This window comes from Heteronotia binoei, chromosome 19 (genome assembly GCF_032191835.1).
Source record: "Heteronotia binoei isolate CCM8104 ecotype False Entrance Well chromosome 19, APGP_CSIRO_Hbin_v1, whole genome shotgun sequence".
NCBI lineage: Eukaryota > Metazoa > Chordata > Lepidosauria > Squamata > Gekkonidae > Heteronotia > Heteronotia binoei.
Window position 1 is genome coordinate 14,437,024 of NC_083241.1, and position 16,144 is coordinate 14,453,167.

The window sequence follows — 16,144 nt, forward strand, 5'->3', positions numbered from 1 at the left end:
CAATGTAAAATTTTGATTGATTCTATAACAATGAAGGAATTGGTGGAAGCTATAGGACTGCAGAAAGAAGGCAAAGCACCAGGTCCTGCAGAATATTATAAAACATTTGAAGATTCTTTGATTCTTCCATACAAACTTTTGCTAGATAAAATAGGCGATGAAGATATAATGCCACCCTCCTGGCAAGAAGCTACGATCTCCTTGATCCCTAAGTAAGCAACCGACTCAAAAGAGATTAAAAACTATAGACCAATTTATCTCTTAAATGTGGACTATACGATTTTTGCATCCATATTAGCTCAATGCCTAAAAAGAGTTCTTGCAGAGATGATTCGGTTGGATCAAGAGGGTTTTCTTCTGAAAAGACATCTAAGTGACAATGTCTGAGTAAGATGTAATATTCTAGAGTATTATGAAACCCGTCCTGATAAACAAATGGTATTAATTTTCTTGGATGCAGAGAAGGCCTTTGACATTGTCAACTGGCAGTTTATGATACAACAATTAGAATTATGAACTGTGGAACTGACTTTTTAAAGAGAATCCAAGCCTTTTTTTCTCATCAATTAGCGAAAGTAGTAATAAACGGGGAACTAACAGATTCTATTGATATTCAAAAGGGTACAAGACAAGGTTGTCCATTAACTCCATTACTATTTATTCTCACTTTGGAATCATTGAACAATCAGATTAGAGAAGATACTAACATCAAAGGACCCTCATTCAGAGGTGAGCGTTATAAACTCAGAGCATTTGCATACAATGTTATTTTTATTCTGGAACAACCTACCAACAATTGGTTTCAAATCTTTGGAGATGTGGTTAGAATGAAGATTAACTATCAGAAAACAAAATTTCTAGCAAAAGATATGTCTGCTGAGCAAATTAAAAGTTTTCAACAAGAAGGTCTTTGCTTATGAGAAGGTTAAATATTTAGGCATTCAACTCACTAACAAAGCTATTACCTTATATAAAGAGAATTATGAAAAGCTAAATAAAGAGATAAAAAAGAATCTGGAGACATGGAAAGATCTAAATATTTCTTCAATGGGAAGAATAAAGGTAAAGGTAGTCCCCTGTGCAAGTACCAGTCATTTCCGACTCTGGGGTGACGTCACATCACAACGTTTTCACTGCAGACTTTTTATGGGGTGGTTTGCCATTGCCTTCCCCAGTCATCTACACTTTCCCCCCAGCAAGCTGGGTACTCATTTTTACCAACCTTGGAAGGGTGGAAGGCTAAGTCAACCTTGAGCCGGCTACCTGAACCCGGCTTCCGCCGGGATCGAACTCAGGTCGTGAGCAGAGAGCTCGGACTGCAGTTCTGCAGTTTTATCACTCTGCGCCACGGGGCTCCTAATGGAAAGAAAAGCAACAATTAAAATGCCAAAGATGATATTTATCTTTCAAACTATTCCTATAGTACTACCTAAAATGTTCTTCCAAGAGTTAAACAAACTAACCACAAGATTCATCTGGCAGATTAAAAAACCAAGAATAAAGCTGAAAGCATTACAAGACTCCAAAGCAAGGGCTGGTTTTGCGCTACCGGACTGGCAATTGTATTATAAAGCTTGTGTTTTAACTTGGGTGAGAGACTGGATATTGTTGAAAAATAAGAGACTGCTGATGTTTGAAGGACATGACCTTGCAAAGGGATGGCATTCATACTTGCGGTATCAGAAAATGGACACAAACATTTTAATATCCATATATTAAGAAGGTCCATATATCAGGTACGGTCCTGTTTAAAACCCAAAATCTATACCAAAATTCCGAGATGGGTCTCACTAACTGAAGCTTTTATCCAACCATAAATATTGTCCCAGAATATGATACTTACCTATGAGGAATTACTGAAGGACAATGATGAACTGAAAACACAAGAAGACTTAGCGGCTTATAGTGTTTCTTTTGATTGGTGGACAAGACTTCAAATAGAATCAACATATGCTGAAGACAAAGTAATAGGGTTTGCTACTAAACAATACGAATTTGATAAGATAATTTTAGGACCACATCAACATTTAATAAAAAAAAATTACTCAATGCTCTTCCAAATGAAGCTTCAAGATGAGGAAGTGAAAGACTGTATGGTAAAATGGGCTCAAAATTTGAGGTATAATATTGAAATGGGGGATTGGGAAACATTATAGAGCTGTTACTTTTAAAGCAAATATTTATAAAATGTTTTCTAGATGGTACATGACACCTGATAAACTGTCTAAAATGTATACTACTGTCTAATATGCTTGGTCATTTTCCAACTTTCATCCTATCCCGAGATACATCGGTTCTGTTCTCCAACCGGTACAGGAATGTAGTGGCATGGGTACTTACTGGGACACTGTGTACAGCATATATCCATCATGTGCTGCATGAGCTGCATTGGCTTATGGTGGAGTACTGGATCAGATTCAAGGTCTTGGTATTGACCTTTAAGGCCATTAATGGTATTGACCTTTCATAGTCAGAGACTTATATACCTCCAGGACCGCCTTTCCTGGTATACCTCCAGAAGTGCTATGTTTGACAGATCTAAACCTACTGCTGATTTCCAACTGTCCTCAACCAAGAGACATCCAGCTGTCCTCAACCAGAAGCAGGGCATTCTCTGCCTTGGCTCCAATCTGGTGGAACTCTCTGCTGAACAAGGTCCGCACCCTGCAGAACATGCTACAGTTCCACAGGGCTTGCAAGGCAGAGGTGTTCCGCCAGGCATTCCGTTAAGGACAGCGACAGTCCCATCTTGGTGCTCCCACCTCCCTGCCCTTCCCCCCCCCCCCCGCCCGAGACAGCAGCATTGCTGGGATGTTAGCACCATCTTCAGTTACACAGCTGTGCTTTATTGTTTTACCTGGCTTTAATTGGTTTTATTTGGTGTTTTATTGAATCATGCTGTACACCACCCTGAGCTCAGTTCTACTGTGGAGGGGAGCTGATAAATTTGTCCGATAAGCAGATAAATAAAATAGATGGACCATATTGTATTTCTCTTTACCATCTAGACACCAATAGTTCTAATAGCTGCAGGGTTAAAGTCAGTGTAGATTTCTCAGCATTCCCCATCTCTCTGCCATGATTTCAAATGTTATGTAAAACTAGTACTTCCTCTGAATGCCCACCCAAATCCTATATCTTTCCCCCTCAAAATGTAACAGTATAATTTGTACAGTAGTAAAACCTTTACTTTAAAAGAGCCCTGAGGCACAGAGTGGTAAAGCTGCAGTACTGCAGTTGGAGCCCTCTGCTTACGACCTGAGTTCGATCCCAGCGGAAGCTGGTTCAAGTAGCCGGCTCCAGGTCGACTCAGTCTTCCATCCTTCCGAGGTCGGTAAAATGACTACCCAGCTTGCTGGGGGGGAAGTGTAGATGACTGGGGAAGGCAATTGCAAATCACCCCGTAAACAGTCAGCTGTGAAAATGTTGTGAAAGCAACGTCACCCCAGAGTCGAAAACGACTGGTGCTTGCGCAGGGGACTACCTTTACCTTTTTAAAAACCTTTACAAGCATTGGGCAGAATGTAGGGGGTCTATTTTTCCATTTAAAATAGAGAGCAACTGAGTCCATTTAAAGTAGACAGCAAAGTGAAGAGTCAACTGGAGAAATCCAAAAGCTATTTACCTGATATGATGCTCTTGCCATCTCTCATGAAGTCTATTGCATGGCAGGTCATGTTGGGAACTGTTATTCGTAGCAGTTCCCTGTTTTCAGGTGTATACCACACTCGGATGTCACTCTTGGAGCAGGTGGCAAATAAGTCAGATGTACCACTATGGAAGGCAGAGAATCAGGCTTGGGAAGATCTGAACAATAAACAGGCTTCCTGCTAGGTTTTGACTAGAGAACCACCTGAAACTGAGTAGCGGATGCTAGGGCTAAGCCATATCCCCATAGAAGCCCATTTCTCATTCAGAGTTTCCTGTTAAGTCCTCCTTTGGCCAAGGTTGGCTTCAACTCAAAAGTGAATGTCATGAACAGTTTCAAAGCAAGTCCCTAGAGTGATAATTAAATAACTAATACCAGGAAATGAAACTTAGCCACTTTAAGTGCTTTAAGAGCATCTCCACACCAAAATTTGGTGGAACTCTCTATTTCCGGAAAATAGATTAAACTTCCGGTGACACATCTGGAGATCTGCCCAGGGAGAAAAGAAAGTACATGTGTATCGTGCAACACACCAGAAAACAAGGCATATCCGCTCAGGAAACACTGTTACAGGACCTAATAATATCAACCATACCATAAGGGGCTCATTCACTTGCTCATGCTCCAATGTGATATGTGTAATAATTTGTCAATTATGCCCTTTGGCTGACTACATAGTACCAACAAGTCAGCCTCTAAGCGAGTGGTGTCAAACTCATTTGTTATGAGGGTCGGATCTGACATAAATGAGACCTTATACATCTGGGTCATGTATGTCGTAAAATGTAATGCCAGGTAGCAGAGACATAAAGGACACAGACAAACACAATTAAAGATTTTATTTATTTATTTTTTAAAAACCCTTAAAATAAAACATGCCTAGAACAATAGCACTCAGTCTTAAATGTGCTTTCTTTGTATTTCTCTCATGGGATCTAGGCAACTGGGCCAAGGAAACTTGGGCTCTTTCCCTCCTTCCCCAGGGGACCAGGAGGGGGAGGAGCCTCAGCCAATAGAAGGCTTGGGTCAGTAGCTGTGCTGTGCATTTCAGAGAGTCTGGCAAAGAAAGCTCTCCCTCCCCCCTTCCTTCCCAAGGAAGGAGCCTCAGCCAAAGGAGAAAATGGAGGTTTTGCTCTGTAGCTCCTGTGCAATTGAGCAAGCCTTGCAAAGCAAGCTGTGATGCAGAAGGAAGCAAGAGAGAGGGAGAAGGAAGCAGACGACAGCCAGTTCCTTAGGGGCCTGATAGCAGCCCTCCGGGGACCTGATTTGGCCCCCGGGCCACATGTTTGACTCCCCAGCTCTAAGCAAAGTAATAAATGGACAGACATCTGATACTGAAAATCAAAACACTCATAAACCAGTGGGATAACATTGTCTATCATTTTATTCAGCTGCTCTCTTTAAATATTTGAAAGGCTGTCATTTAGAGGAGGGCAAGGAGCTGTTATATTTGGCAGCTGAGGATAGGACCTGAAGCAATGGGCTCAAATTACAAGCAGAAAAGTATTGGCTGGATATTAGGAAAAAAATATTTACGGACAGAGTAGTTCAGCTGCCTAGGAAGGTGGTGAGCTCCCCTTCACTGGCAGTCTTCAAAATGCAGCTGGATGATTATTTGTTGGAGATGCTTTTGTCCAGGGGTCCCCAAAACCCAGTTAGCAACTGGGCCACCACTCCCTGCCCTCTTCCCCCCTCTACAGCTGCCCCCACCCTTTGCAGCGCTACAACGTGCTATGTCAACTCCCCCCTCCCCCCGCATGATGAGGCTCAGCTCCCTGCCTCCGCCAGAGCCCATCCCCTCCCTTCCTTTCCCCAGCGCAGGATTTTGTTAAACAGATTTATATAGGGCTTAGTCAGATATTTTTATGCTACATATATAATAGGCTGCTTTAGAAAGCTATAGATGGACTTAAACTGACTAGTAAGTATAAGTTTGAATTGAAGAGTAAGCATACATGACTCCCTGTATGCACAAATATTTCCTTTGTACCCCTACATATATGGGAATACATAACCCTGTATGTATCAACATTGCTTTGATTGCATGCTATGATATATGAAATATATTGTTTATTCTATGTAGGGGAGAATAGTAGTATGATTGGAATAATGGATTTTTAAATTAGGCTCCCAGTTTGGAGAGCCAGTTTGGTGTAGTGGTTAAGTGTGCGGACTCTTATCTGGGAGAACCAGGTTTGATTCCCCACTCCTCCACTTGCACCTGCTGGCATGGCCTTGGGTCAGCCATAGCTCTGGCAGAGGTTGTCCTTGAAAGGGCAGCTGCTGTGAGAGCCCTCTCCAGCCCCACCCACCTCACAGGGTGTCTGTTGTGGGGGAGGAAGGTAAAGGAGATTGTGAGCCGCTCTGAGACTCTGAGTGGAGGGCGGTATATAAATCCAATGTCTTCTTCTTCTTCTTAAGCATCCAAGGGAGAATTTGATGGGGAATGGGTCCTTGGTACTAAATGAGGAAATTGGGTTCCCCAGTACCAGATGGAGATTTTTAGAGCTTCCTGACCCCTCTGATAACAATTGTGAATAAGGGTCAAGCTGACATTTGGCAACAAAGGTATTTCTCTTATGTAAAAGGGGCTTTTGGTACTGGAAAGGACCCAGGAAACAAAAGTACCGGGGAGAGGTCTCTGGTACATTCCAAGATGTAGTGATAATTTGGGACTTTTCAGCCAGAAGATGACCAAAGATAGTCTTCTTATCTTTGATTGCTCGGGCGGGGGGGGGGGGGGGGGCAGACATCTTGAAAAAGTGAATAAATTAGGAGGAAAATTCAATTTAACAACCAACAACACCAAGCTTCCTGAGAAGCCTGACTCCTCCATCTTTCCCCATTTCTTCATAGACAACCACCTGAAATCCTAGGAGAGGAGAGATGAAATGCTCTTTATCAATGTAATAGGCTAGGGAACCTTAGAGTGGGGAAGGCTGCAGCCATATAAGAATGCAACCATGTAAGTTTGTGATCATACATACATTGATTGTATCTTACACCTAAACCTTCAGAATTTATGTATTGATCAATACTAAATATAAATGATATATATTTAAGAGCTTGGAGTCTGGTGTCCTCTTTTCTCTGAGGGTGTTCTTCCCAGAGTATCTGAATAAAGATCTCCTTGTGTCATATAGGGATGTGCCCTATATATTATACTTGTTAACGTTGCCCTTCCTTAAGATATTAATATAAGATAAGCCCTTCTTAAGATATTAGTTCATTGTATGCTGACATCTTTAACGTTATTATCAAAGTGCTAAGGTAAATTTCAGTATCAATTCTGCATTGAACATCCTGCCAAATATTCCAAAGCACAAATTGTGTATGGATGGAGGAAAAACATGATAATTTTATGGCAGGGTAAAAGAGAGCCCACAAAAAGGGTCAGACAGTAAGAAAAAATTCCACTGCTTGCCTGGTCTAATTCTTGGCAGGGATGTCAAACATGCAGCCTGGGGGTCAAATCAGGCCCCTCGAGGGCTCCTATCAGGCCCCCAAGCAACTGGATGTCATCTGCTTCCTTCCTCCCTCTCTCTTGCTTCCTTCTGCATCACATCTTGCTTTGCCAGGCTTGCTTAATCACACAGGAGCTACAGAGCAAAGCCTCTATTTTCTCCATTGGCTAAGGTCCCTCCCTTGGGGAGGATGGGAGGGAGGGAAAGCTTGCTTTGCCAGGCTCTCTCAATCACACAGCAGAGCTACTGATCCAAGCCTCTCTTCCTTCTATTGGCTGAGGCTTCTCCCACTCCTAGACTCCTGGGGAACGAAGGAAAGAGCCAGAGCTTCCTTTGCCCAGTTCCCTAGATAACCTGGGAGATATACAAAGAAAGCACCTTTAAGAAGAAGAAGAACTGCAGATTTATACCCCGCCCTTCTCTCTGAATCAGAGTCTCAGAGCGGCTTACAATCTCCTATATCTTCTCCTCTCACAACAGACACCCTGGGAGGTGGGTGGGGCTGAGAGGGCTCTCATAGCAGCTGCCCTTTCAAGGACAACCTCTGCCAGAGCTATGGCTGACCCAAGGCCATTCCAGCAGCTGCAAGTGGAGGACTTAGGAATCAAACCCGGTTCTCCCAGATAAGAGTCCATGCACTTAACCGCTACACCAAACTGGCTCTCTCTTTAAGACCAATGAGTGCTAATTTTTGTCTGTGCCCTTTATAAAGTTTATATCTCTCCTACCTGGCATTACATTTTATGACACACATGGGCTGGCCCGACAAGGTCTCATCTATGTCAGATCCGGTCCTCATAACAAATGAGTTTGACACCCCTGTTTTACAGAGTAATCCTAGACAGCTTTATTCACAAGTAAGTCTCATTGAACTCAATAATGCTAGGACTTCAGCCTTAATTTCTGACAAATGGAAGCACAGAAATGGCTGCCGTTTACTAGGGGATGCTTGCCTTGTAAATAGGGTTCCTATGTCCAATTTCAGAAATATCTGGGGACTTTGGGGGTGGAGCCAGGAGACTTTGGGGGTGGAGCCAGGAGACACTGGGATGGAGCTAGGGGGAAGGGGGGGAACGGCGCCAAGGAGTGCGGCGAGCCGCCCCATCTCGGAGCGGGCGGCCGCTGCGCTGCTGCCGCCTCTAGAAGGACCCAGATTCGCGGCTCGCCACGCTCCTGGCCTGCCTCCACCCTCCCCTTCTCTGATTTTACCTCAGAGGCGGAGCGGGCGATGGCGCTGCGCTGCTTCTGCCTCTTCTCGGCTTCATCTTAGCTGCTCCTCCGAGGTGGGCTCAGCCTGAGCCCATCTCAGAGGAGCAGCTACGGTGAGCGGAGAAGAGGCGGCAGCTGCGCAGCGGCATCGCCTGCTCCGAGATGGGGCGGCTCGCCGCGCTCCTTGGCGTCGTTTCCCCCCCTTCCTCCGCTTCTGTTTTTTTGGGGAGCGGGGGAAGAGGCTGGAAATCCTGGGGTCCCCTGCCAGGGCAGGAGGGTTGGGAAGCCTACTTGTAAATCAATGGATAATAATTACTAAAGTTTTGTAAAATGTATTAGATTGGTGCTATCTACCAAGCTTGCAACTCTTCCTGGTTTTTTTCCTTTTTAAACTTTTATTGAAAAATACTTCAAATCATACACTTTATACAACTGCATCACGTACAACATTAAAAATAGATTAAACAAGAATAAACAGGGTTTAGCAACAAAATATTTTCCTTAGTCGGGTAAGTAATGACAGGGAACCGAGGCACAACCACCTTTTTCTCATAAGTTTGAGGAGAAGACTGTCGAGAAGAGTGAATCAGTTTTGTTAAAATAAAATAGTCCCATATTTTGTTCTTCCAATTTTGTAGAGATGGGAGATGTTTGTCTTTCCACTTTGAGGCAAGCTCAGTTTTTGCGATTGATAACAAAATGGAAATAATATATTTTTTTATCCGCTTTCCGCGGCAGAGCCTTTCCAGCAATTCAGCAGGATCACAGCCGGATCAACAGATAATTTAACAGTTAACATCTGATTAATTACCATAATGTTTTCAGATAAGAAGACCCTTTGAGTCACACTTACTATGGGAAAACGATGTCATGGATGGCTTCACTGTGGCAGGTGGCGATGAGCTCATCCTTAAATTCCGAATATGAGAAGCGATAAATTTGCGCCTCAATGGTACCCACAAAAAACTGGTGGCCCTGGCCTCGCGGTGTGATGGAAGTGATGGCACCTTGCAACTGAACTTTTCTGTAAAGCCAAAGAAAAGGGGTTTTTAAATTGAAGATTCCTATTCAGTTGATTGCAACTTTATCCAGAGCCAGTAGTGGTTAAGTGTGCAGACTAGGCTTCCCAACCCCCCGCCCTGGCGGGGGACCCCCGAAATTGCGTCCTCCTCCGCTCTCAAAAAATCTGGGGGCGGTGGGGGGGGGAGAGAACAAACCTTTATGCATCATGTTGTAAAGCTTCTGATCCGTTTTAAAATGTGTCCCTTTAAGGCTGCACAGGAAACAGGAAGGGCTTCATGGGAAAGTAACAGTTTCCATGGAGAATGGCCCCTCCCTTTCTTTTCCTGTGCTGCCTTGCTTTCATTTTCCCAGCAAGCACATTCTGCTGGAAAAAGACCAAGTACGGTAAGTGTTTGTGTGTGTGTGAGAGAGAGGGAGGGGGCAGGGAGGGGAGATTCCCTGGTTTGGAGGCCCTCCCCCCCTTTAGAAAGCATGGGGGGAGGAGGGAAATGTCTACTAGGCACTCTATTATTCCCTATGGAGAACGATTCCCATAGGGAATAATAGGGAATTGATCCGTGGGTATTGGGGGCTCTGGGGGGGCTATTTTTAGAGGTAGAGGCACCAGATTTTTAGTATAGCATCTAGTGCCTCTCCCCAAAATACCCCCCAAGGTTCAAAACAATTGGACCAGAGGGTCCAATTCTATGAGCCCCAAAAGATGGTGCCCCTATCCTTAATTATTTCCTATGGAAGAAAGGCATTTAAAAAGGCGTGCTGTCCCTTTATATGTGATGGCCAGAACTCCCTTGGAGTTCAATTATGCTTGTCACATCCTTGTTCCTGGCTCTGCCCCCAAAGTCCCCAGATTTTTCTTTAATTGGACTTGGCAACCCTAGTGCGGACTCTTATCTGGGAGAACCGGGTTTGATTCCCCATTCCTCCACTTGCAGCTGCTAGCATGGCCTTGGATCAGCCATAGCTATCTCAGGAGTTGTCCTTGAAAGGGCAGCTTCTGTGAGAGCCCTCTTAGCCCCACCCACCTCACAGGGTGTCTGTTGTGGGGAGGAAGATAAAGGAGATTGTGAGCCACTCTGAGATTCGGAGTGCAGGGCGGGATATAAATCCAATATCTTCTTCTTCCTTCCAGGAATGGCTCATAGCAGAATCTGTCTTTAGTAGCCAGGGGAAAGAATTAAATCCCAGAGAATGACTTTTTTTAAAAAAAAAATGCAGTTTCATGAATTAAAAGACACCTTAACAAAATTAATAAAACCTATGGCATTTCCCATTAACCTGTTAACTGAAAATGTTTTCATTTGGAAATTCAACTACTTTTTTATCATGATTTTCAAACACTGGCATCAAAATATTTTAATCTACATTTTAAAGTTGAATTTTCTGAATGAAAACACATCAAATTCACACTCATATTGAGTAATGTCAGAAAGAGACGAGAAGGGTAAAAATGCTATGCAGAGCTTGTTTACTCAGGGGCTCATGGAGCTGGAAAGGTTATATGATTTACTTTCATTTAATATTTAGATAGGGTCACCTGAATGGTTCAAGAGAGCAGAGGGAATCTGTCTGGGGCCTGCGGTAGCACTCAGAACCTCTGGGCAACATGGGACTGATATTTTATTGACAAAAATGCATCTTCTAGTTACATTTAGAATCATATAGTTGGATGGGACCTTCAGGGTCCCTGAACAATGCAGGAAATTCAAAACTACCTTCCACCAAGACCCCCAGTGGTTCCTGTTCCATGCCCTGATGACAAAAAATCCTCCAGGATCCCTGACTAAACTGGTCTGGAGAAAACTGCTTCCTGACTCCAAAGTGGCAATCAACAGATCCCTGGGCATGTAAAAAAGGGCCACAAGGACTAAACACTGATGCAACCCCTCCTGCCTTCCTTCCCATGATCTGCCTAAGTTCACAGAATCAGCATAGTTGATGGCCATTAGCACCTCTGTTTAAGAACCTCCAATCACACTTTTGCCAATCCAAAGTCCCCTTGACTAGTGAAAACATTACAGTTTGCTCGGCTTGCAAATTTGCACCAAAAGGACAGTGCATCTCTCTTGTGCTAGATTTGCTTTGTCTAGTGTTTAGTTTTATTACAGTCCATGACCAGATCCAACTGATAAAACAAAACATTATCAGGTATACTAGTATACACGTTAAGAGTTCCAGTTACTTTGTCTAGTGTAAGAGGCAGGGGACATAATTTAGCATTGACCCCTAAATATGAACATATACAGGGCAATGGGAATAAGACCTATTTCAATAAATGGGATCTACTTCCAAACTGATAAATGCAGGATTAAGAACATAACATAAGAGAAGCCATGTTGGATCAGGCCAATGGCCCATCCAGTCCAACACAGTGGCCCAAAAAATCAGGAACTATAAGGAGGTCCATCAGTGGGGCCAGGAGACTAGAAACCCTCCCACTGTGCCTCCCCAAGCACCAATAATACAGACCATCACTGCCCCAGACAGAGAGTTCCAAAAATACGCTGTGGCTAATAGCCACTGATGGACCTCTGCTCCATATGTTGATCCTATCCCCTCTAGAAGCCGTCGATGCGTGTAGCCACCACTACCTCCTGTGGCAGTGAATTCCATGAGTTAATCACCTTTTGGGTGAAGAAGTACTTCCTTTTATCTGTTCTAACTCAACTGCTCAGCCATTTTATTGAGTGTCCACACGTTCTCATATTGTGAGAAAGGAAGAAAAGGACTTCTTTCTCTACTTTCTCTAGCCCATGCATAATCTTGTAAACCTCTATCATGTCACCCCTCAGTCAGCGTTTCTCCAAGCTAAGGAGTCCCAAGTGTTTTAACCTTTCTTCATAGGGAAAGTGTTCCAACCCTTTAATCATTCTAGTTGCCCTTTTCTGCACTTTTTCCAATGCTATAATATCTTTTTTGAGGTGCAGTGACGAGAATTGTGCACGGTATTCCAAATGAGGCCGCACCATCAATTTATACAAGGGCATTATGATATTGGCTGATTTGTTTTCAATTCCTTTCCTAATAATCCCCAGCATGGCGTTGACATTTTTTTATTGCAGTCACACACTCTCTCAACATTTTCAGTGAGTTATCTACCACGACCCCAAGATCTCTCTCTTGGTCAGTCTCTGCCAGTTCACACCCCATCAACTTGTATTTACAGTTAGGAGTTTTGACCCCAATGTGCATTACTTTGCACTTGGTCATGTTGACCCTCATCTGCCATGCTGACGGCCACTCACCCAGCCTCAACAGATCCCTTTGTAGTACCTCACAATCCTCTCTGGTTCTCACCACCCTGAACAATTTAGTGTCATCTGCAAACTTGGCCACTTCACTGCTTACTCCCAACTCTAAATCATTTATGAACAAGTTAAAGAGCATGGGACCCAGTACTGAGCCCTGCAGTACCTGTCTGCTTACCACACTCTACTGTGAAAATTGCCCATTTATACTCACTCTCTGCTTCCTATTAATTAGCCAGATCTTGATTCACAAGAGGACTTGTCCTTTTACCCAGGGCTGGCACATGAGAGTAGGCTTAGGACGCTACCCTGCCTGGGGGTGTCAATAGGCACTCCTTGATTCCTCTACACTCTTTGGAGGCTTCCTTGCAAGCCTCCAAAGAGTGCACTATTTTAGCAGCATCTGGCCCTTTCAACCTGAAAGCGGCTGAGTGGAGCCCTCATGGAAATGCGCCGCTCATCCGCTTTCATCCCCAAAGCAGCTAGGTGCCGCTAAAATGCCACACTTTCCATGAAGGCACCACTCGTCCGCTTTCATCCCGAAAGCAGCGGGGCACCACTAAAATGCCTTGCTCTTCGGAGTCTTCCAAGGAAGCACCTGAAGAGCCAGGTCACCTGCATGATGTCACTTTGTGGGCGGGGGGGAGGGGAGAGGCACAGCGCAGGGGTCTGCTGGGAGCAGCAGAACCCCTAGCGCCGGGTCTGCTTTTACCCCATGACTCTCGAGCCTTTGATGAGGAACTTTATCAAAAGCTTTCTGGAAGTCAAGGTAAACAACATCTATTGGGTCCCCTTTGTCCACGTGCTTGTTCACCCCTCAAAGAACTCTAACAGGTTAGTGAGACAAGATCTTCCCTTACAGAACCCATGCTGAGTCTTCCTCTATAACTTTTGTTCATCAATGTGCCTACTCATTCTCTCTTTAATAATAGTTTCCACTTACTTTCCCCATATTGAAGTCAGACTGATTGGCCTGTAATTTCTCGGATCTCCTCTCGAACCCTTTTTAAAGATGGGTTTGCTACCTTCCAGTCCTCAAGAACGGGGACAGATTTCAATGAAAGATTACATATTTTTGTCAAGAGATCCACAAGTTCACCTGTGAGTTCTTTCAGAACTCTTGGATGTATGCCATCCGGGCCTGGTGACTTATCAGTTTTTAAATTGTCTATCAATCGCAGGGCCTCCTCTCGTCACCTCAATCTGACTCAGATCTTTCAACACCCCTCCCAAAATCAGCGGTTCTGGAGTGAGCAAACACCTTCTCATCTTCCACAGTGAAGACAGAGGCAAAAAATGCATTCAGCTTCTCAGCCATTTCCCTATCATCCTTCAGTAATTCTTTTACCCCTTGGTCATCCAAGGGCCTCACTGCCTCCCTGACTGGTTTCCTGCTTCTAATATATTTTAAGAAATTTTTATTGTTGGTCTTTACGTTTTTTGAAATATGCTCCTCATAGTCCCTTTTTGCCTGCCTGATCATAGACTTGTATTTGATTGCCACAACCTGTGTTCCCTTTTATTAACCTCCCTTGGACTAGGTTTCACCACTTAGAGGAATCCTTCTCACCTTGGTTTTGGATTGGTTTTGAGATTTACTTATAAAGCACCTGCACTTTAGAAAATCTGATCAATTATCTAAAGCGTAACACAGTCTAGTGATACATATACAGCAAATGCAATTATAGTACCATTTTGCCATGTATTAGTTTTCTTAATTTCATTATCTGCATGTTTATTCAGCAATGATATCCTTTCCTATGAATGATCAGAAACTCACTTGATTGTTTTATAGTTGGATCCTGAACAGTGAGCTACAATTCCAGCTCCAGTGCCGATGACTAAGTCACCTGTCTTCAACAAAAGCAAAGCTGTGACTCCCTAGGGGGAGGAAAAAAAAAACCCCAGCATTAAGATATTTGTGTTCTAGCCAAATCATTGCATTTGTGCAGGTTGACTAAACAGTTCAACAGAATATTTGCCTTACTCCTTGGGTCTGTATGCATGCAATTAAGATTACTGCTTTATTAGTACTCTGCTTTCAAACCACACAGAAGGAGGCAACATTATCAGCCTGCAGTATAAAAATATCATATTTATTTATTTAGTTATGGCAAAAGTCAGCATCCTAAACAAAAAAAAATCTATACATATCTATAAAAACTATCTGTAAAAACATGATAAAAGTATTACGACATTATTAAAATTGAGAAATATACTGAAATGGCCATTAAGACAAACATATTCTGGCATTTTAAGCTATTAGTACTCTTTCAAACTACACAGGAGGCAACATTATCAGCCTGCAGTATAAAAATATCTAGAAAAGAAACAGACCTCAGAGAGTTACAGTGAACAGAGTTCTTATCCTAAACCACCACCACCACTAACAAAGCTACATTACTTTCGAAACATGAACAACTGGTACCCAAATTAATCATCTTTGTAAACAGGAATAACCCTAAGCTACAGGCCTGTAGTTGAACTAGACTGTTGCAGACATATTAGTCTGTGGCAACCTAAAAGCTGTTAGAACATTTAGCAGAGTAACAAAGGCAGCCAGGCGTAAGTAAAAAAACCCTTTATTATATAAAGGGTTATATTTGGAAATAAAATAAGAAACACCTGTCTGTCTAGTTCCAAGCTCCATGTTGACTGTTTGGATGTTAAACCTTGTGCGAGTGAGAGAGCAAAGGGAATAACATTTTCCAACAGTCCCCCACTTCCTGCAGACGTGCCTAAATACACATAAAGGTAAAGGCAGTCCCCTGTGCAAGCACCAGTTGTTTCCGACTCTGAGGTGACGTAGCACCATGATGTTTTCACGGCACACTTCTTACAGGGTGCTTTGCCATTGCCTTCCCCAGTCATCTACACTTTACCCGCAGCAAACTGGGTACTCATTTTACTGACTTCGGAAGGATGGAAGGCTGAGCCAACTTTGAGCTGGCTACCTGAACCCAGCATCCCAATACAACTTGATCAGCCAGATTTCTTCATTAGGAATATTGTCACCTTCTCTATGGCGGGAACTGTGTGTGTAAGATATAATTGGCCTTAAAACAAAATAGCTAATATTAGCATGCATACATAAACAAGTTAACTCTTTCATGACCAAAGGATGAACTTGCAAACTCCAACACCCCTTCTCAAGTTCATGTACTGATGTCAGGAAGGTTCAGCTTCTTATGTAGGTATTCAAACTTCCCTTTTATGAGTGGCTTGGTCAGTATGTCAGCCACCATCTCCTTTGTGGGGCACTGCTCCTCTGTGCTCCTGCACAGCTTGTCTCAACAGAAGAACAGCTGGCCTAGGATTGCCAATCCCCAAATGGGGGCAGAGGATCCCCTGGTTTGCAGACCCTCCCCCCACTTCAGGGTCGTCAGAAAGCAGGGGGAGGGGAGGGAAATGTCTGCTGGGAACTCTATTATTCCCTATGGAGATTTATTCCCATAGAAAATCATGGAGAATTGATCTGCGGGTATCTGGGGCTCTGGGGGTGCTGTTTTTTGGGGTAGAGGCACCAAATTTTCAGTATAGCATCTAGTGCCTCT

The 16,144-nt window shown here is 43.5% G+C and overlaps 1 protein-coding gene across 1 annotated transcript in view; it reads right to left on the reverse strand.

The window, feature by feature from the left end:
- The window catches only part of CFAP52 (cilia and flagella associated protein 52), a 47,791-nt gene that overhangs the window by 14,719 nt on the left and 16,928 nt on the right, over positions 1–16,144 (reverse strand). Inside the window, exons 7-9 of the mRNA XM_060260280.1 lie at positions 14,371–14,471; positions 9,176–9,346; positions 3,626–3,774 (exon numbers count right to left, since the gene is read on the reverse strand). Coding sequence (XP_060116263.1) covers positions 3,626–3,774; positions 9,176–9,346; positions 14,371–14,471 — 421 coding nt within the window. The remainder of the gene's footprint in view (positions 1–3,625; positions 3,775–9,175; positions 9,347–14,370; positions 14,472–16,144) is intronic.